Here is a 21,145-nt window from a genome sequence, read left to right as displayed (position 1 = left end):
TGTTTCAGGACAAGGACCCCTCGTCAGAACTGGAACAAGTTACAGATGTAACAGATGTTTAAGCAAGTGTCGGGGCCGGGAAAGGTGGGGGGAGCGGAGGACAGAACAAAAGGGAAGGTCTGTGATAGGGTGGAAGACAGGAGAGATTAAATGTGGAGGCTGGTGGGGTGAAAGGTGAAGACAAGGGGAACCTATCGTGGTTCTGGGAGGGAGGGGCAGGGGTGAGAGCAGAAGTGTGGGAAACAGAACAGACACGGTCAAGAGCCGCGTCAACCACGGTAGAGGGGAATCCTCGGTTGAGGGAAAAGGAAGACATGTCGGAAGCACTGGATGGAACGTGGCATCATCAGAAAAACTGGGAGAATGGGCCAGCGTCCTTACAGGAAGTGAGGTGGGAGGAAGTGTATTCCAGGTAGCTGTGGGAGTCAGAGGGCTTATAGTGAATGTTTGTCAATAGCAGCAAGAGAGTTTATTCTGTCCCGTTACAAGTTTTAAATGTCCCTGTGCTCCTAGTTTATAGGGGAGGGGAATCTCTCACTTTATTCCCATTATTAAACTGGCTCTACATTTATTTCGGGGTAACTGGCCCGACAGTTTTTGGGGAATTTTCGGAAGTTCCCTCCCCGAGCGGGGCCTCACACACAGGGGGTGGATTATGGGGAATTCCCGGGTTCACTGCCCCCGGTTTACCCAGGAGCCGCCCGCTGTGTGCGAGGCCCCACCGCTGGCCGGTGTGTGTCTGTACTCCGGTTAGATTGGAACCTTTTCACCGGCAGGTTTAAGATCCTGAATATCAACCTTTACTCAATGTTCAGGACTGTGAATAATTGTAAACATTTACAGCTGAAAGAATTCCCGATTCCCCAATATTCCCAATCCAGGAAACTACCCCCTCGACAGGACACACCCTGCACGGTATTGGAGTAAATATCGAACTGTTAGTGATTTAAACTCGGGTTTCTCTCCTGTTTCTAGTTGAAATGGTGGATGTGGAAAATATTTTACATTAATTTTATCTTTACTGCCAGATTCTATTTTATGTTTATCTTCCGCTATCCAGTCTTATTAAATGTGACTTATTGTAATTATCAGACTCTCTGTGACCTGTATCTGCTGATCCGATAAAGACTGTAAAATCCCTACTTGTTCACAAGGATCCATTTTAGATTCTCCAGTCCTGAGGGAATTACTGACCGATCCTCTTATTATTGGTCATATTTGTGTTGAATCCGCTTCTCCCTGGTTTAACTGAACTGTTTGTTTCCCTACATTACGGAGCAACAACACAATCCGTGACTGTTCTACAATTCACCCAACAGTTAGAGACAAATAAACAGTTACCTCAACACCCGGCATTTGTGCAGTATGGGTCCCAGCCGCTGGAGTCCTTCACACTGAATGGAGCAGCCTCCTAGATCGAGGTCTTTTATTGTATCACAGAGTCCAATGATGTGAGACAGGACCGCACAGTCAATCGGGGTCAATGTCAATCTATTAAATGTAAGTGTTTCCACAGATCCCACTGTTTGCCGAGCCAGTGCTTTATTCTGAGACTCAAACAGGTAGTGGAATGTGTTCAGGAGGTCCCTTTGACCAGTTTCACTCCCTGTGTCTCCAATCTGTCCTTCAATCTTCTCCTTCACCCAGTCAATCACTCGGCAGGTGGTTTGATGAAGAAATCGACCCAGAAACTCCTCCAGGGGCCGAGCTGCCTGTGGGGAGGAGAGACCAGCAACAAAACGGAGAAATATCTCAAATCGCCCATCTTCCTTGCTGTGGGCTTCTCTGAGGAGTTTCAGGATGTCCCCAGGATCTGGAGTCAGGAATTGTGCGAGTGCGGCTACAAACTCTTGGATGGTGAGGTGTGGGAATGTGTACACCACGCTCTGGACAGAATCATCTCTCTCCAGAAGTTCCATCATGAACCCAGACAGGAACTGGGAAGGTTGTAGATTGTACTTGATCAAATCTCCATTTCCAAACACAATCTTCTTCTCGGAGACTCCTGTGAAGGCCATCTCACCAAGCTTCAGTAACACATCACGGGGGCTTGCAATCTCTCGGCCATGGTTTTTCAGAATGTTGTAAATATAGTAGGAATATAGTTGGGTGATGGTCTTGGGAACTCGCTGCTGATTCCTGTCTCTTTGTGTAAAGAAGGGGCCCAGTGACAGACCGAGGATCAAGCAGTAGGAAGGGTTGTAGCACATTGTGTACAGGATCTCGTTCTCCTCCACGTGTTTGAAAACAGCTGCTGCCACCGTCTGATCTTCAAAAAGCTTGTTGAAATATTCCTTCCGTTCTTCACCAACAAATCCCAGGATTTCAGCCCAGACACTGATCTCAGCCTTTTCCAATAAATGTAATGCAGTGGGGCGGCTGGTCACTAGCACTGAACATCCTGGGAGCAGCTTGTGCTGTATTAAACTGTACACAATGTCAGACACTTCACACCAGTCTTCAGGATCTGTGCACATGTGCTGAGGTTCAGTATTTCTCCGATTGTCAGCAAAATCGATCCTGTCCTTGAATTCATCCAAACCATCGAATATAAACAGCAATACCTCTGGGTTCTTCCAGAGCTCCCTAAGAATATTCCCAAAGTAAGGATACTGATCCAGTATCAGATTCCTCAGGTTTATTCTACAGTTAAATGCGTTCAAATCCCGGAATTTAAAGCTGAAAACAAATTGAAAGTGTTGGTATATTTTCCCAGTGGCCCAGTCATGAACAATCTTTTGTATCATTGTTGTTTTTCCAATCCCCGGGACTCCGCTCACTGCTCCTGAACTCCCAGATTTGGATTCTCTCTGGGAAAAACTGCTGTGGAACAATTGATCAGTTCGGATTTTTTCCAGCACTCCCCGGAGATGTTGTTTTCTCCACTCTTCATGGTCTCGGCCTCTTGCCAGCAGTTCATGTTCTACAAGTGTCCGATCTCGAACAGTAGAAATGATCGTTAGCTCAGCGTATCGATCAACCAGCTGGAAAATCTTAACTTTCTCCTTTATTAGGATCGTGTTCACTCTCAGTGTTTCAGTTTGTACCCGGAGTGTTTCCTTGTGTTTCTGCTGAACATCTTCAATTAGAACAGACAGAAAGTGGTTTCAATGTTAGTTGTATTGACAAAAACAACTTCTCAATAACATTGAATGTTCAGTAAAATATTGCACGGTTTAATTCACAGCTTCAATAGACGTGCGTGTAGAAATTAAATCTCAGTTAATGGAAACCTCGCTTGAAAGCGAACAATGGGCGAGAAAAGTTTCAAATCCTCACTTGATTCTAATATTCACTGAACATGGAGGTTTCAATGAAGGTGATATTTTCCCTCTGATGGTTAATACTCTCCGGCCTGCGCTGTGCTTTAGAAATCACATTACAAATCCACACGTGATCCTGTTTATATGACAGTAGAAGTTCTAGTGGATCAAACTCTGAAACCGTCAGTGGTGCTTCCATTCTGAAGCAATGGAAAACGGGATTGATCGCTCACCGAGAGGGACAATGTGCAGAAGACCCGCCGTTAGTGTGTCTGGTCCTGGGCAGGTTATCTGGGTTAGTGTGTACACTGGGAGAGGGACAGACTGTGAATGGACAGAACTTGCACTGTTACTGTATCAGACCGTGGGCAGGTTATCTGGGTTAGTGTGTACACTGGGAGAGGGACAGACTGTGAATGGACAGAACTTGCACTGTTACTGTATCAGACCGTGGGCAGGTTATCTGGGTTAGTGCGTACACTGGGAGAGGGACAGACTGTGAATGGACAGAACTTGCACTGTTACTGTATCAGACCGTGGGCAGGTTATCTGGGTTAGTGCGTACACTGGGAGAGGGACAGACTGTGAATGGACAGAACTTGCACTGTTACTGTATCAGACCGTGGGCAGGTTATCTGGGTTAGTGTGTACACTGGGAGAGGGACAGACTGTGAATGGACAGAACTTGCACTGTTACTGTATCAGACCGTGGGCAGGTTATCTGGGTTAGTGTGTACACTGGGAGAGGGACAGACTGTGAATGGACAGAACTTGCACTGTTACTGTATCAGACCGTGGGCAGGTTATCTGGGTTAGTGTGTACACTGGGAGAGGGACAGACTGTGAATGGACAGAACTTGCACTGTTACTGTATCAGACCGTGGGCAGGTTATCTGGGTTAGTGTGTACACTGGGAGAGGGACAGACTGTGAATGGACAGAACTTGCACTGTTACTGTATCAGACCGTGGGCAGGTTATCTGGGTTAGTGTGTACACTGGGAGAGGGACAGACTGTGAATGGACAGAACTTGCACTGTTACTGTATCAGACCGTGGGCAGGTTATCTGGGTTAGTGTGTACACTGGGAGAGGGACAGACTGTGAATGGACAGAACTTGCACTGTTACTGTATCAGACCGTGGGCAGGTTATCTGGGTTAGTGTGTACACTGGGAGAGGGACAGACTGTGAATGGACAGAACTTGCACTGTTACTGTATCAGACCGTGGGCAGGTTATCTGTGTTAGTGTGTACACTGGGAGAGGGACAGACTGTGAATGGACAGAACTTGCACTGTTACTGTATCAGACCGTGGGCAGGTTATCTGGGTTAGTGTGTACACTGGGAGAGGGACAGACTGTGAATGGACAGAACTTGCACTGTTACTGTATCAGACCGTGGGCAGGTTATCTGGGTTAGTGTGTACACTGGGAGAGGGACAGACTGTGAATGGACAGAACTTGCACTGTTACTGTATCAGACCGTGGGCAGGTTACCTGGGTTAGTGTGTACACTGGGAGAGGGACAGACTGTGAATGGACAGAACTTGCACTGTTACTGTATCAGACCGTGGGCAGGTTATCTGGGGTAGTGTGTACACTGGGAGAGGGACAGACTGTGAATGGACAGAACTTGCACTGTTACTGTATCAGACCGTGGGCAGGTTATCTGGGTTAGTGTGTACACTGGGAGAGGGACAGACTGTGAATGGACAGAACTTGCACTGTTACTGTATCAGACTGTGGGCAGGTTATCTGGGTTAGTGTGTACACTGGGAGAGGTACAGACTGTGAATGGACAGAACTTGCACTGTTACTGTATCAGACCGTGGGCAGGTTATCTAGGTTAGTGTGTACACTGGGAGAGGGACAGACTGTGAATGGACAGAACTTGCACTGTTACTGTATCAGACCGCGGGCAGGTTATCTGTGTTAGTGTGTACACTGGGAGAGGGACAGACTGTGAATGGACAGAACTTGCCCTGTTACTGTATCAGACCGTGGGCAGGTTATCTGGGTTAGTGTGTACACTGGGAGAGGGACAGACTGTGAATGGACAGAACTTGCACTGTTACTGTATCAGACCGTGGGCAGGTTATCTAGGTTAGTGTGTACACTGGGAGAGGGACAGACTGTGAATGGACAGAACTTGCACTGTTACTGTATCAGACCGTGGGCAGGTTATCTGGGTTAGTGTGTACACTGGGAGAGGGACAGACTGTGAATGGACAGAACTTGTACTGTTAGTGTATCAGACCGTGGGCAGGTTATCTGGGTTAGTGTGTACACTGTGAGAGGGACAGACTGTGAATGGACAGAACTTGCACTGTTACTGTATCAGACCGTGGGCAGGTTATCTGGGGTAGTGTGTACACTGGGAGAGGGGCAGACTGTGAATGGACAGAACTTGCACTGTTAATGTATCAGACCGTGGGCAGGTTATCTGGGGACAGGAGACAATTCGTTGTGTTTGTGTGTGAAATCAGGGTAATATTTTTGACTGAAGGGCAATAGAGTGGGAGACCAGTTACCAGGGAGGACACTAAGGGGCAGTGTGATTGGGGACAAGAGACAATTGGTTGTGTTTCTGTGTGAAATCAGGGTAATATTTTTCACTGAAGGGTAGTAGAGTGAGAGACCAGTTACCAGGGAGGACACTAAGGGGCAGTGTGATTGGGGACAAGAGACAATTGGTTGTGTTTCTGTGTGAAATCAGGGTAATATTTTTCACTGAAGGGTAGTAGAGTGGGAGACCAGTTACCAGGGAGGACACTAAGGGGCAGTGTGATTGGGGACAAGAGACAATTGGTTGTGTTTCTGTGTGAAATCAGGGTAATATTTCTCACTGAAGGGTAATAGAGTGGGAGACCAGTTACCAGGGAGGACACTAAGGGGCAGTGTGATTGGGGACAAGAGACAATTGGTTGTGTTTCTGTGTGAAATCAGGGTAATATTTCTCACTGAAGGGTAGTAGAGTGGGAGACCAGTTACCAGGGAGGACACTAAGGGGCAGTGTGATTGGGGACAAGAGACAATTGGTTGTATTTCTGTGTGAAATCAGGGTAATATTTTTCACTGAAGGGTCGTAGAGTGGGAGACCAGTTACCAGGGAGGACACTAAGGGGCAGTGTGATTGGGGACAAGAGACAATTGGTTGTGTTTCTGTGTGAAATCAGGGTAATATTTTTCACTGAAGGGTAGTAGAGTGGGAGACCAGTTACCAGGGAGGACACTAAGGGGCAGTGTGATTGGGGACAAGAGACAATTGGTTGTGTTTCTGTGTGAAATCAGGGTAATATTTTTCACTGAAGGGTAGTAGAGTGGGAGACCAGTTACCAGGGAGGACACTAAGGGGCAGTGTGATTGGGGACAAGAGACAATTGGTTGTGTTTCTGTGTGAAATCAGGGTAATATTTTTCACTGAAGGGTAGTAGAGTGGGAGACCAGTTACCAGGGAGGACACTAAGGGGCAGTGTGATTGGGGACAAGAGACAATTGGTTGTGTTTCTGTGTGAAATCAGGGTAATATTTTTCACTGAAGGGTAGTAGAGTGGGAGACCAGTTACCAGGGAGGACACTAAGGGGCAGTGTGATTGGGGACAAGAGACAATTGGTTGTGTTTCTGTGTGAAATCAGGGTAATATTTTTCACTGAAGGGTAGTAGAGTGGGAGACCAGTTACCAGGGAGGACACTAAGGGGCAGTGTGATTGGGGACAAGAGACAATTGGTTGTGTTTCTGTGTGAAATCAGGGTAATATTTTTCACTGAAGGGTAGTAGAGTGGGAGACCAGTTACCAGGGAGGACACTAAGGGGCAGTGTGATTGGGGACAGGAGACAATTGGTTGTGTTTCTGTGTGAAATCAGGGTAATATTTCTCACTGAAGGGTAGTAGAGTGAGAGACCAGTTACCAGGGAGGACACTAAGGGGCAGTGTGATTGGGGACAAGAGACAATTGGTTGTGTTTCTGTGTGAAATCAGGGTAATATTTCTCACTGAAGGGTAGTAGAGTGGGAGACCAGTTACCAGGGAGGACACTAAGGGGCAGTGTGATTGGGGACAAGAGACAATTGGTTGTGTTTCTGTGTGAAATCAGGGTAATATTTTTCACTGAAGGGTAGTAGAGTGGGAGACCAGTTACCAGGGAGGACACTAAGGGGCAGTGTGATTGGGGACAAGAGACAATTGGTTGTGTTTCTGTGTGAAATCAGGGTAATATTTTTCACTGAAGGGTAGTAGAGTGGGAGACCAGTTACCAGGGAGGACACTAAGGGGCAGTGTGATTGGGGACAAGAGACAATTGGTTGTGTTTCTGTGTGAAATCAGGGTAATATTTTTCACTGAAGGGTAGTAGAGTGGGAGACCAGTTACCAGGGAGGACACTAAGGGGCAGTGTGATTGGGGACAAGAGACAATTGGTTGTGTTTCTGTGTGAAATCAGGGTAATATTTTTCACTGAAGGGTAGTAGAGTGGGAGACCAGTTACCAGGGAGGACACTAAGGGGCAGTGTGATTGGGGACAAGAGACAATTGCTTGTGTTTCTGTGTGAAATCAGGGTAATATTTTTCACTGAAGGGTAGTAGAGTGGGAGACCAGTTACCAGGGAGGACACTAAGGGGCAGTGTGATTGGGGACAAGAGACAATTGGTTGTGTTTCTGTGTGAAATCAGGGTAATATTTTTCACTGAAGGGTAGTAGAGTGGGAGACCAGTTACCAGGGAGGACACTAAGGGGCAGTGTGATTGGGGACAAGAGACAATTGGTTGTGTTTCTGTGTGAAATCAGGGTAATATTTTTCACTGAAGGGTAGTAGAGTGGGAGACCAGTTACCAGGGAGGACACTAAGGGGCAGTGTGATTGGGGACAAGAGACAATTGGTTGTGTTTCTGTGTGAAATCAGGGTAATATTTCTCACTGAAGGGTAGTAGAGTGGGAGACCAGTTACCAGGGAGGACACTAAGGGGCAGTGTGATTGGGGACAGGAGACAATTGGTTGTGTTTCTGTGTGAAATCAGGGTAATATTTCTCACTGAAGGGTAGTAGAGTGGGAGACCAGTTACCAGGGAGGACACTAAGGGGCAGTGTGATTGGGGACAAGAGACAATTGGTTGTGTTTCTGTGTGAAATCAGGGTAATATTTCTCACTGAAGGGTAGTAGAGTGGGAGACCAGTTACCAGGGAGGACACTAAGGGGCAGTGTGATTGGGGACAAGAGACAATTGGTTGTGTTTCTGTGTGAAATCAGGGTAATATTTTTCACTGAAGGGTAGTAGAGTGGGAGACCAGTTACCAGGGAGGACACTAAGGGGCAGTGTGATTGGGGACAAGAGACAATTGGTTGTGTTTCTGTGTGAAATCAGGGTAATATTTTTCACTGAAGGGTAGTAGAGTGGGAGACCAGTTACCAGGGAGGACACTAAGGGGCAGTGTGATTGGGGACAAGAGACAATTGGTTGTGTTTCTGTGTGAAATCAGGGTAATATTTTTCACTGAAGGGTAGTAGAGTGGGAGACCAGTTACCAGGGAGGACACGAAGGGGCAGTGTGATTGGGGACAAGAGACAATTGGTTGTGTTTCTGTGTGAAATCAGGGTAATATTTTTCACTGAAGGGTAGTAGAGTGGGAGACCAGTTACCAGGGAGGACACTAAGGGGCAGTGTGATTGGGGACAAGAGACAATTGGTTGTGTTTCTGTGTGAAATCAGGGTAATATTTTTCACTGAAGGGTAGTAGAGTGGGAGACCAGTTACCAGGGAGGACACGAAGGGGCAGTGTGATTGGGGACAAGAGACAATTGGTTGTGTTTCTGTGTGAAATCAGGGTAATATTTTTCACTGAAGGGTAGTAGAGTGGGAGACCAGTTACCAGGGAGGACACTAAGGGGCAGTGTGATTGGGGACAAGAGACAATTGGTTGTGTTTCTGTGTGAAATCAGGGTAATATTTTTCACTGAAGGGTAGTAGAGTGGGAGACCAGTTACCAGGGAGGACACTAAGGGGCAGTGTGATTGGGGACAAGAGACAATTGGTTGTGTTTCTGTGTGAAATCAGGGTAATATTTTTCACTGAAGGGTAGCAGAGTGGGAGACCAGTTACCAGGGAGGACACTAAGGGGCAGTGTGATTGGGGACAAGAGACAATTGGTTGTGTTTCTGTGTGAAATCAGGGTAATATTTTTCACTGAAGGGTTATAGAGTGGGAGACCAGTTACCAGGGAGGACACTAAGGGGCAGTGTGATTGGGGACAAGAGACAATTGGGTTGTGTTTCTGTGTGAATCAGGGTAATATTTTTCACTGAAGGGTAGTAGAGTGGGAGACCAGTTACCAGGGAGGACACGAAGGGGCAGTGTGATTGGGGACAAGAGACAATTGGTTGTGTTTCTGTGTGAAATCAGGGTAATATTTTTCACTGAAGGGTAGTAGAGTGGGAGACCAGTTACCAGGGAGGACACTAAGGGGCAGTGTGATTGGGGACAAGAGACAATTGGTTGTGTTTCTGTGTGAAATCAGGGTAATATTTCTCACTGAAGGGTAGTAGAGTGGGAGACCAGTTACCAGGGAGGACACTAAGGGGCAGTGTGATTTGGGACAAGAGACAATTGGTTGTGTTTCTGTGTGAAATCAGGGTAATATTTCTCACTGAAGGGTAGTAGAGTGGGAGACCAGTTACCAGGGAGGACACTAAGGGGCAGTGTGATTGGGGAAAAGAGACAATTGATTGTGTTTCTGTGTGAAATCAGGGTAATATTTCTCACTGAAGGGTAGTAGAGTGGGAGACCAGTTACCAGGGAGGACACTAAGGGGCAGTGTGATTGGGGACAAGAGACAATTGGTTGTGTTTCTGTGTGAAAATCAGGGTAATATTTTTCACTGAAGGGTAGTAGAGTGGGAGAACCAGTTACCAGGGAGGACACTAAGGGGCAGTGTGATTGGGGACAAGAGACAATTGGTTGTGTTTCTGTGTGAAATCAGGGTAATATTTTTCACTGAAGGGTAGTAGAGTGGGAGACCAGTTACCAGGGAGGACACTAAGGGGCAGTGTGATTGGGGACAAGAGACAATTGGTTGTGTTTCTGTGTGAAATCAGGGTAATATTTCTCACTGAAGGGGTAGTAGAGTGGGAGACCAGTTACCAGGGAGGACACTGAGGGCAGTGTGATTGGGGACAAGAGACAATTGGTTGTGTTTCTGTGTGAAATCAGGGTAATATTTTTCACTGAAGGGTAATGGAGTGGGAGACCAGTTACCAGGGAGGACACTAAGGGGCAGTGTGATTGGGGACAAGAGACAATTGGTTGTGTTTCTGTGTGAAATCAGGGTAATATTTTTCACTGAAGGGTAGTAGAGTGGGAGACCAGTTACCAGGGAGGACACTAAGGGGCAGTGTGATTGGGGACAAGAGACAATTGGTTGTGTTTCTGTGTGAAATCAGGGTAATATTTCTCACTGAAGGGTAATAGAGTGGGAGACCAGTTACCAGGGAGGACACTAAGGGGCAGTGTGATTGGGGACAAGAGACAATTGGTTGTGTTTCTGTGTGAAATCAGGGTAATATTTTTCACTGAAGGGTAGTAGAGTGGGAGACCAGTTACCAGGGAGGACACTAAGGGGCAGTGTGATTGGGGACAAGAGACAATTGGTTGTGTTTCTGTGTGAAATCAGGGTAATATTTCTCACTGAAGGGTAGTAGAGTGGGAGACCAGTTACCAGGGAGGACACTAAGGGGCAGTGTGATTGGGGACAAGAGACAATTGGTTGTGTTTCTGTGTGAAATCAGGGTAATATTCTCACTGAAGGGTAGTAGAGTGGGAGACCAGTTACCAGGGAGGACACTAAGGGGCAGTGTGATTGGGGACAAGAGACAATTGGTTGTGTTTCTGTGTGAAATCAGGGTAATATTTTTCACTGAAGGGTAGTAGAGTGGGAGACCAGTTACCAGGGAGGACACTAAGGGGCAGTGTGATTGGGGACAAGAGACAATTGGTTGTGTTTCTGTGTGAAATCAGGGTAATATTTCTCACTGAAGGGTAGTAGAGTGGGAGACCAGTTACCAGGGAGGACACTAAGGGGCAGTGTGATTGGGGACAAGAGACAATTGGTTGTGTTTCTGTGTGAAATCAGGGTAATATTTCTCACTGAAGGGTCGTAGAGTGGGAGACCAGTTACCAGGGAGGACACTAAGGGGCAGTGTGATTGGGGACAAGAGACAATTGGTTGTGTTTCTGTGTGAAATCAGGGTAATATTTTTCACTGAAGGGTAGTAGAGTGGGAGACCAGTTACCAGGGGGGACACTAAGGGGCAGTGTGATTGGGGACAAGAGACAATTGGTTGTGTTTCTGTGTGAAATCAGGGTAATATTTTTCACTGAAGGGTAGTAGAGTGGGAGACCAGTTACCAGGGAGGACACTAAGGGGCAGTGTGATTGGGGACAAGAGACAATTGGTTGTGTTTCTGTGTGAAATCAGGGTAATATTTCTCACTGAAGGGTAGTAGAGTGGGAGACCAGTTACCAGGGAGGACACTAAGGGGCAGTGTGATTGGGGACAAGAGACAATTGGTTGTGTTTCTGTGTGAAATCAGGGTAATATTTCTCACTGAAGGGTAATAGAGTGGGAGACCAGTTACCAGGGAGGACACTAAGGGGCAGTGTGATTGGGACAAGAGACAATTGGTTGTGTTTCTGTGTGAAATCAGGGTAATATTTTTCACTGAAGGGTAGTAGAGTGGGAGACCAGTTACCAGGGAGGACACTAAGGGGCAGTGTGATTGGGGACAAGAGACAATTGGTTGTGTTTCTGTGTGAAATCAGGGTAATATTTTTCACTGAAGGGTAGTAGAGTGGGAGACCAGTTACCAGGGAGGACACTAAGGGGCAGTGTGATTGGGGACAAGAGACAATTGGTTGTGTTTCTGTGTGAAATCAGGGTAATATTTTTCACTGAAGGGTAGTAGAGTGGGAGACCAGTTACCAGGGAGGACACTAAGGGCAGTGTGATTGGGGACAAGAGACAATTGGTTGTGTTTCTGTGTGAAATCAGGGTAATATTTCTCACTGAAGGGTAATAGAGTGGGAGACCAGTTACCAGGGAGGACACTAAGGGGCAGTGTGATTGGGGACAAGAGACAATTGGTTGTGTTTCTGTGTGAAATCAGGGTAATATTTTCACTGAAGGGTAGTAGAGTGGGAGACCAGTTACCAGGGAGGACACTAAGGGGCAGTGTGATTGGGGACAAGAGACAATTGGTTGTGTTTCTGTGTGAAATCAGGGTAATATTTCTCACTGAAGGGTAGTAGAGTGGGAGACCAGTTACCAGGGAGGACACTAAGGGGCAGTGTGATTGGGGACAAGAGACAATTGGTTGTGTTTCTGTGTGAAATCAGGGTAATATTTTTCACTGAAGGGTAGTAGAGTGGGAGACCAGTTACCAGGGAGGACACTAAGGGGCAGTGTGATTGGGGACAAGAGACAATTGGTTGTGTTTCTGTGTGAAATCAGGGTAATATTTTTCACTGAAGGGTAGTAGAGTGGGAGACCAGTTACCAGGGAGGACACTAAGGGGCAGTGTGATTGGGGACAAGAGACAATTGGTTGTGTTTCTGTGTGAAATCAGGGTAATATTTTTCACTGAAGGGTAGTAGAGTGGGAGACCAGTTACCAGGGAGGACACTAAGGGGCAGTGTGATTGGGGACAAGAGACAATTGGTTGTGTTTCTGTGTGAAATCAGGGGTAATATTTTTCACTGAAGGGTAGTAGAGTGTGAGACCAGTTACCAGGGAGGACACTAAGGGGCAGTGTGATTGGGGACAAGAGACAATTGGTTGTGTTTCTGTGTGAAATCAGGGTAATATTTTTCACTGAAGGGGTAGTAGAGTGGGAGACCAGTTACCAGGGAGGACACTAAGGGGCAGTGTGATTGGGGACAGGAGACAATTGGTTGTGTTTCTGTGTGAAATCAGGGTAATATTTCTCACTGAAGGGTAGTAGAGTGGGAGACCAGTTACCAGGGAGGACACTAAGGGGCAGTGTGATTGGGGACAAGAGACAATTGGTTGTGTTTCTGTGCGAAATCAGGGTAATATTTCTCACTGAAGGGTAGTAGAGTGGGAGACCAGTTACCAGGGAGGACACTAAGGGGCAGTGTGATTGTGGACAAGAGACAATTGGTTGTGTTTCTGTGTGAAATCAGGGTAATATTTTTCACTGAAGGGTAGTAGAGTGGGAGACCAGTTACCAGGGAGGACACTAAGGGGCAGTGTGATTGGGGACAAGAGACAATTGGTTGTGTTTCTGTGTGAAATCAGGGTAATATTTTTCACTGAAGGGTAGTAGAGTGGGAGACCAGTTACCAGGGAGGACACTAAGGGGCAGTGTGATTGGGGACAAGAGACAATTGGTTGTGTTTCTGTGTGAAATCAGGGTAATATTTTTCACTGAAGGGTAGTAGAGTGGGAGACCAGTTACCAGGGAGGACACTAAGGGGCAGTGTGATTGGGGACAAGAGACAATTGGTTGTGTTTCTGTGTGAAATCAGGGTAATATTTTTTCACTGAAGGGTAGTAGAGTGGGAGACCAGTTACCAGGGAGGACACTGAGGGGCAGTGTAATTGGGGACAAGAGACAATTGGTTGTGTTTCTGTGTGAAATCAGGGTAATATTTCTCACTGAAGGGTAGTAGAGTGGAGACCAGTTACCAGGGAGGACTCTAAGGGGCAGTGTGATTGGGGACAAGAGACAATTGTTGTGTTTCTGTGTGAAATCAGGGTAATATTTCTCACTAAAGGGTAGTAGAGTGGGAGACCAGTTACCAGGGAGGACACTAAGGGGCAGTGTGATTGGGGACAAGAGACAATTGGTTGTGTTTCTGTGTGAAATCAGGGTAATATTTCTCACTGAAGGGTAGTAGAGTGGGAGACCAGTTACCAGGGAGGACACTAAGGAGCAGTGTGATTGGGGACAAGAGACAATTGGTTGTGTTTCTGTGTGAAATCAGGGTAATATTTTTCACTGAAGGGTAGTAGAGTGGGAGACCAGTTACCAGGGAGGGCACTAAGGGGCAGGTGTGATGGGGACAGGAGACAATTGGTTGTGTTTCTGTGTGAAATCAGGGTAATATTTTTCACTGAAGGGTAGTAGAGTGGGAGACCAGTTACCAGGGAGGACACTAAGGGGCAGTGTGATTGGGGACAAGAGACAATTGGTTGTGTTTCTGTGTGAAATCAGGGTAATATTTCTCACTGAAGGGTAGTAGAGTGGGAGACCAGTTACCAGGGAGGACACTAAGGGGCAGTGTGATTGGGGACAAGAGACAATTGGTTGTGTTTTCTGTGTGAAATCAGGGTAATATTTCTCACTGAAGGGTAGTAGAGTGGGAGACCAGTTACCAGGGAGGACACTAAGGGGCAGTGTGATTGGGGACAAGAGACAATTGGTTGTGTTTGTGTGTGAAATCAGGGTAATATTTTTCACTGAAGGGTAGTAGAGTGGGAGACCAGTTACCAGGGAGGACACTAAGGGGCAGTGTGATTGGGGACAAGAGACAATTGGTTGTGTTTCTGTGCGAAATCAGGGTAATATTTCTCACTGAAGGGTAGTAGAGTGGGAGACCAGTTACCAGGGAGGACACTAAGGGGCAGTGTGATTGGGGACAAGAGACAATTGGTTGTGTTTGTGTGTGAAATCAGGGTAATATTTTTCACTGAAGGGTAGTAGAGTGGGAGACCAGTTACCAGGAGGACACTAAGGGGCAGTGTGATTGGGGACAAGAGACAATTGGTTGTATTTCTGTGGATAAGCTGAAGAGAGGAAGGTGAGTTCATCTCGAACAGGGACAGACTGGTTTGGACCAAAGTAGCCTTTTGTTCCCCTAAACATCCTCCTGTTGTGTTTCAGAAAATGCGATCAGCTTTCAGTAATTTTACATTTATATTATTTTTAGGTAACAGTCTCATCAGATAACCGATCAGAATCAGAACTAGAACTACCACCCACTTCACTCAGTATTACATTAGGGAAGACAGACTTCATTTCAACAGTTACTATTATTAAACTCCATCGTTTCATTTGGATACGAGTTGCCGATAATGTAGTTTTGAAAATTCTAAATATGTTTGTGATAATAATTAAATTGGGATTCAAAATCCCCCTGAATGAAATGACGGTTCTTTCAGTACAACAAGATTCTCTGTGCCTAGTTTGTCTGTTTTACTGCCAGAGGTAATCGGCACAGTCAATTTCAAATCACCCAGAACATGGCCTATTGCTCATGTTCCTCCTCAGTGAATGTTTGATTGTGAAACTCTGAACATCTTCTCAGATTAGAGCGAACACTATCGGATGTTCATGAGGTGATGTACAATGGTAATGCTTAACCTTTTCCCAATTCTCCAACACTTACCACAGTTTGTGCTGAATAGCTGCCCAGGGGCAGAGATAACATCCACATCAGGCACAAAGGCATTCGTTTCACACGGTATAATCGTCTGGCCAGGTGTGTGTGGGGTTTCACAGTGTATCAGGATCCTGCCAGGTGTGTATGGGGTTTCACAGTGTATCAGGATCCTGCCAGGTGTGTATGCGGTTTCACAGTGTATCAGGATCCTGCCAGGTGTGTCTGGGGTTTCACAGTGTATCAGGATCCTGCCAGGTGTGTGTGGGGTTTCACAGTGTATCAGGATCCTGCCAGGTGTGTATGGGGTTTCACAGTGTATCGGGATCCTGCCAGGTGTGTATGGGGTTTCACACAGTATAATGATCTGGCCAGGTGTGTATGGGGTTTCACAGTGTATCGGGATCCTGCCTGGTGTGTATGGGGTTTCACAGTGTATCAGGATCCTGCCTGGTGTGTATGGGGTTTCACAGTGTATCAGGATCCTGCCAGGTGTGTATGGGGTTTCACAGTGTATCAGGATCCTGCCAGGTGTGTATGGGGTTTCACAGTGTATCGGGATCCTGCCTGGTGTGTGTGGGGTTTCACAGTGTATCAGGATCCTGCCAGGTGTGTATGGGGTTTCACAGTGTATCAGGATCCTGCCAGGTGTGTATGGGGTTTCACAGTGTATCAGGATCCTGCCAGGTGTGTATGGGGTTTCACAGTGTATCAGGATCCTGCCAGGTGTGTATGGGGTTTCACACAGTATAATGATCTGGCCAGGTGTGTATGGGGTTTCACAGTGTATCGGGATCCTGCCTGGTGTGTATGGGGTTTCACAGTGTATCAGGATCCTGCCTGGTGTGTATGGGGTTTCACAGTGTATCAGGATCCTGCCAGGTGTGTATGGGGTTTCACAGTGTATCAGGATCCTGCCAGGTGTGTATGGGGTTTCACAGTGTATCGGGATCCTGCCTGGTGTGTGTGGGGTTTCACAGTGTATCAGGATCCTGCCAGGTGTGTATGGGGTTTCACAGTGTATCAGGATCCTGCCAGGTGTGTATGGGGTTTCACAGTGTATCAGGATCCTGCCAGGTGTGTACGGGGTTTCACAGTGTATCAGGATTCTGCCAGGTGTGTACGGGGTTTCACAGTGTATCGGGATCCTGCCAGGTGTGTATGGGGTTTCACAGTGTATCGGGATCCTGCCAGGTGTGTATGGGGTTTCACAGTGTATCAGGATCCTGCCAGGTGTGTATGGGGTTTCACAGTGTATCAGGATCCTGCCAGGTGTGTATGGGGTTTCACAGTGTATCGGGATCCTGCCAGGTGTGTATGGGGTTTCACACGGTATAATGATCTGGCCAGGTGTGTATGGGGTTTCACAGTGTATCGGGATCCTGCCAGGTGTGTATGGGGTTTCACAGTGTATCAGGATCCTGCCAGGTGTGTATGGGGTTTCACAGTGTATCAGGATCCTGCCTGGTGTGTATGGGGTTTCACAGTGTATCAGGATCCTGCCAGGTGTGTATGGGGTTTCACAGTGTATCGGGATCCTGCCAGGTGTGTATGGGGTTTCACAGTGTATCAGGATCCTGCCTGGTGTGTATGGGGTTTCACAGTGTATCAGGATCCTGCCAGGTGTGTATGGGGTTTCACAGTGTATCAGGATCCTGCCAGGTGTGTATGGGGTTTCACCGTGTATCAGGATCCTGCCAGGTGTGTATGGGGTTTCACAGTGTATCAGGATCCTGCCAGGTGTGTATGGGGTTTCACAGTGTATCAGGATCCTGCCTGGTGTGTATGGGGTTTCACAGTGTATCAGGATCCTGCCAGGTGTGTATGGGGTTTCACAGTGTATCAGGATCCTGCCAGGTGTGTATGGGGTTTCACAGTGTATCAGGATCCTGCCAGGTGTGTATGGGGTTTCACAGTGTATCAGGATCCTGCCAGGTGTGTCTGGGGTTTCACAGTGTATCAGGATCCTGCCAGGTGTGTATGGGGTTTCACAGTGTATCGGGATCCTGCCAGGTGTGTATGGGGTTTCACAGTGTATCAGGATCCTGCCTGGTGTGTATGGGGTTTCACAGTGTATCAGGATCCTGCCAGGTGTGTATGGGGTTTCACAGTGTATCAGGATCCTGCCTGGTGTGTATGGGGTTTCACAGTGTATCAGGATCCTGCCAGGTGTGTATGGGGTTTCACAGTGTATCGGGATCCTGCCAGGTGTGCATGGGGTTTCACAGTGTATCAGGATCCTGCCTGGTGTGCATGGGGTTTCAGTGTATCAGGATCCTGCCAGGTGTGTATGTGGTTTCAGTGTATTGGAATCCTGCCAGGTGTGTATGGGGTTTCACAGTGTATCAGGATCCTGCCAGGTGTGTATGGGGTTTCACAGTGTATCAGGATCCTGCCAGGTGTGTATGGGGTTTCGCAGTGTATCAGGATCCTGCCAGGTGTGTATGGGGTTTCGCAGTGTATCAGGATCCTGCCAGGTGTGTATGGGGTTTCGCAGTGTATCAGGATCCTGCCAGGTGTGTATGGGGTTTCGCAGTGTATCAGGATCCTGCCAGGTGTGTATGGGGTTTCACAGTGTATCAGGATCCTGCCAGGTGTGTATGGGGTTTCGCAGTGTATCAGGATCCTGCCAGGTGTGTATGGGGTTTCGCAGTGTATCGGGATCCTGCCAGGTGTGTATGGGGTTTCGCAGTGTATCGGGATCCTGCCAGGTGTGTATGGGGTTTCGCAGTGTATCGGGATCCTGCCAGGTGTGTATGGGGTTTCACAGTGTATCAGGATCCTGCCAGGTGTGTATGGGGTTTCACAGTGTATCAGGATCCTGCCAGGTGTTTATGGGGTTTCACAGTGTATCGGGATCCTGCCAGGTGTTTATGGGGTTTCACAGTGTATCAGGATTCTGCCAGGTGTGTATGGGGTTTCACAGTGTATCAGGATCCTGCCAGGTGTGTATGGGGTTTCAGTGTATCAGGATCCTGCCAGGTGTGTATGGGGTTTCACAGTGTATCAGGATCCTGCCAGGTGTGTATGGGGTTTCAGTGTATCAGGATCCTGCCAGGTGTGTATGGGGTTTCAGTGTATCAGGATCCTGCCAGGTGTGTATGGGGTTTCACAGTGTATCAGGATCCTGCCAGGTGTGTATGGGGTTTCACAGTGTATCAGGATCCTGCCAGGTGTGTATGGGGTTTCAGTGTATCAGGTTCCTGCCAGGTGTGTATGGGGTTTCAGTGTATCAGGATCCTGCCAGGTGTGTATGGGGTTTCACAGTGTATCAGGATCCTGCCAGGTGTGTATGGGGTTTCACAGTGTATCAGGATCCTGCCAGGTGTGTATGGGGTTTCAGTGTATCAGGATCCTGCCAGGTGTGTATGGGGTTTCACAGTGTATCAGGATCCTGCCAGGTGTGTATGGGGTTTCACAGTGTATCGGGATCCTGCCAGGTGTTTATGGGGTTTCACAGTGTATCAGGATCCTGCCAGGTGTGTATGGGGTTTCACAGTGTATCAGGATCCTGCCAGGTGTGTATGGGGTTTCACAGTGTATCGGGATCCTGCCAGGTGTTTATGGGGTTTCACAGTGTATCAGGATCCTGCCAGGTGTGTATGGGGTTTCACAGTGTATCAGGATCCTGCCAGGTGTTTATGGGGTTTCACAGTGTATCAGGATTCTGCCAGGTGTGTATGGGGTTTCACAGTGTATCAGGATCCTGCCAGGTGTTTATGGGGTTTCACAGTGTATCAGGATTCTGCCAGGTGTGTATGGGGTTTCACAGTGTATCAGGATCCTGCCAGGTGTGTATGGGGTTTCACAGTGTATCAGGATCCTGCCAGGTGTGTATGGGGTTTCACAGTGTATCAGGATCCTGCCAGGTGTGTGTGGGGTTTCACAGTGTATCAGGATCCTGCCAGGTGTGTATGGGGTTTCACAGTGTATCAGGATCCTGCCAGGTGTGTATGGGGTTTCACAGTGTATCAGGATCCTGCCAGGTGTGTATGGGGTTTCACAGTGTATCAGGATCCTGCCAGGTGTAGGCAATGTGCAGTTGGATTAACTGCAGCATACAAGACCAGCAAATTTACCAATAATTCAAAAATCGGCTTTATTTGTGAATTGAATCTATGCAGAACTTTTGTGGATTAATCACGAATCCAAATAATGTTCAATCCTATTCCCTGAGCCTTGGACCTTCTCATTCACAGATTCTGACAACATTTAAACAAATCAGCTCCAGTCAAATATTTGGATTCTATCGTGAGATAAACGGTTTCAAATCTCCATTTCATCACTTACCTCTCAGGTGTCTGGGTACTTCGGATAAACCTCGTGCCATGTTCATGTAATCAAATGGTTCAGAACCTGTTTAAATCAATTAGTGTTCATGAAATCAGATCTGTGTAATATTATAGTAAAATCCTGTTTGAATGTGAAATTGAATTCAGCGTGTGATTTTACCGTACCAAGTTCCTGTATTTCTTTCAGTATTTTGTTCAGCTTTGGTACCCCATGGCGCATTTTCACAAAGGATTCCCACATCACCCTTCGGGCCCGAGAGCCTTTCTCCATCACCAGAGTTAGGAGAAGTTTGGAACTGCCCGCCCGGTTTCCCTTCTCCGCGAGCTCAGTGACTTTCTGTAAAGAATAGTAATGAATGAATTGAGGAGCTGAGTGAAATATAAACACCGAGAATGAGAAGGAAAGGATCTGCTCAGTGATGGGATCTCCCAGTTGTTGAGCACAGGAAGCAGTCACTGTGCCGGGTTCTGATCCATTCTGAACATGGGCTGAATATTCTGTAAACATCTTGATTCAGTCATTAATGGCAAAGAAATTTGATGAATTATAGTTCTCGGAGAGTGAGGAATCACTGAGAATCTGCAGCAGTTTTAACGTGATTATTTGTCTCTGTCCTTCAGTGTCCAACATGACATCAGATTACTGACTGACAGATAGAATTTCTCTCAGTTTTTCCTGCTGCTGCACTTTGCGATTTCCCGAGAAATAAAAAAGCGAGTCAGAACTGTAGTGGCACGGAAGGAACGAATCTGAAGTGAGAGAAACAGCTAGAAAACTGCCTGAGAAATTACACTGACTAATCGAAACAATCACTGTTGGTGTAGGGCTGGGGAATCGACCAATAAAAATAATGAAAAATCTAATCGCTTTCCCCCCCGGGTAATTGAAATGTCCGACACCCGTTATTTTACACATCCGCTGCCGGTATGAAACCTCGGTAACTGGGAACAGATATCCAGCAATGGGGTTGGTGTAGTCAGGACTTTCATCATCAAAGATTACATTTATATAACACCTTTAATGCAGAAAAGAAAGCGTCGAAAGGCACTTCAGAGGTGCAATCAGACAATGGACACAGAGATGATGAGACGTCGAGAACGATAGCCTGTTAGTTATGTTACTGGACGAGTAATGATAGAGAGGGCGAGGTGTGGAGAACGATAGCCTGTTGGTTATGTTACTGGATGGGTAACGATATGGA

General features: G+C 47.1%; 1 protein-coding gene across 1 annotated transcript in view; it reads right to left on the bottom strand.

Annotated features, from left to right (window-relative positions):
* LOC147083074 (NACHT, LRR and PYD domains-containing protein 3-like) overlaps positions 1 to 21,145 on the bottom strand; it is a 137,019-nt gene that overhangs the window by 14,930 nt on the left and 100,944 nt on the right. The window contains exons 4-6 of the mRNA XM_085980282.1: positions 20,109 to 20,280; positions 19,942 to 20,007; positions 1,342 to 3,079 (exon numbers count right to left, since the gene is read on the bottom strand). Coding sequence (XP_085836408.1) covers positions 1,342 to 3,079; positions 19,942 to 20,007; positions 20,109 to 20,280 — 1,976 coding nt within the window. The remainder of the gene's footprint in view (positions 1 to 1,341; positions 3,080 to 19,941; positions 20,008 to 20,108; positions 20,281 to 21,145) is intronic.

The sequence above is a fragment of the Somniosus microcephalus genome, unplaced genomic scaffold (genome assembly GCF_052327205.1).
Source record: "Somniosus microcephalus isolate GS21.2 unplaced genomic scaffold, FLI_Smic_1.0 scaffold98, whole genome shotgun sequence".
Taxonomy (NCBI): domain Eukaryota; kingdom Metazoa; phylum Chordata; class Chondrichthyes; order Squaliformes; family Somniosidae; genus Somniosus; species Somniosus microcephalus.
Note: the sequence above shows the minus strand (reverse complement) of the source record. Positions and strands in the feature narration are given on the sequence as shown.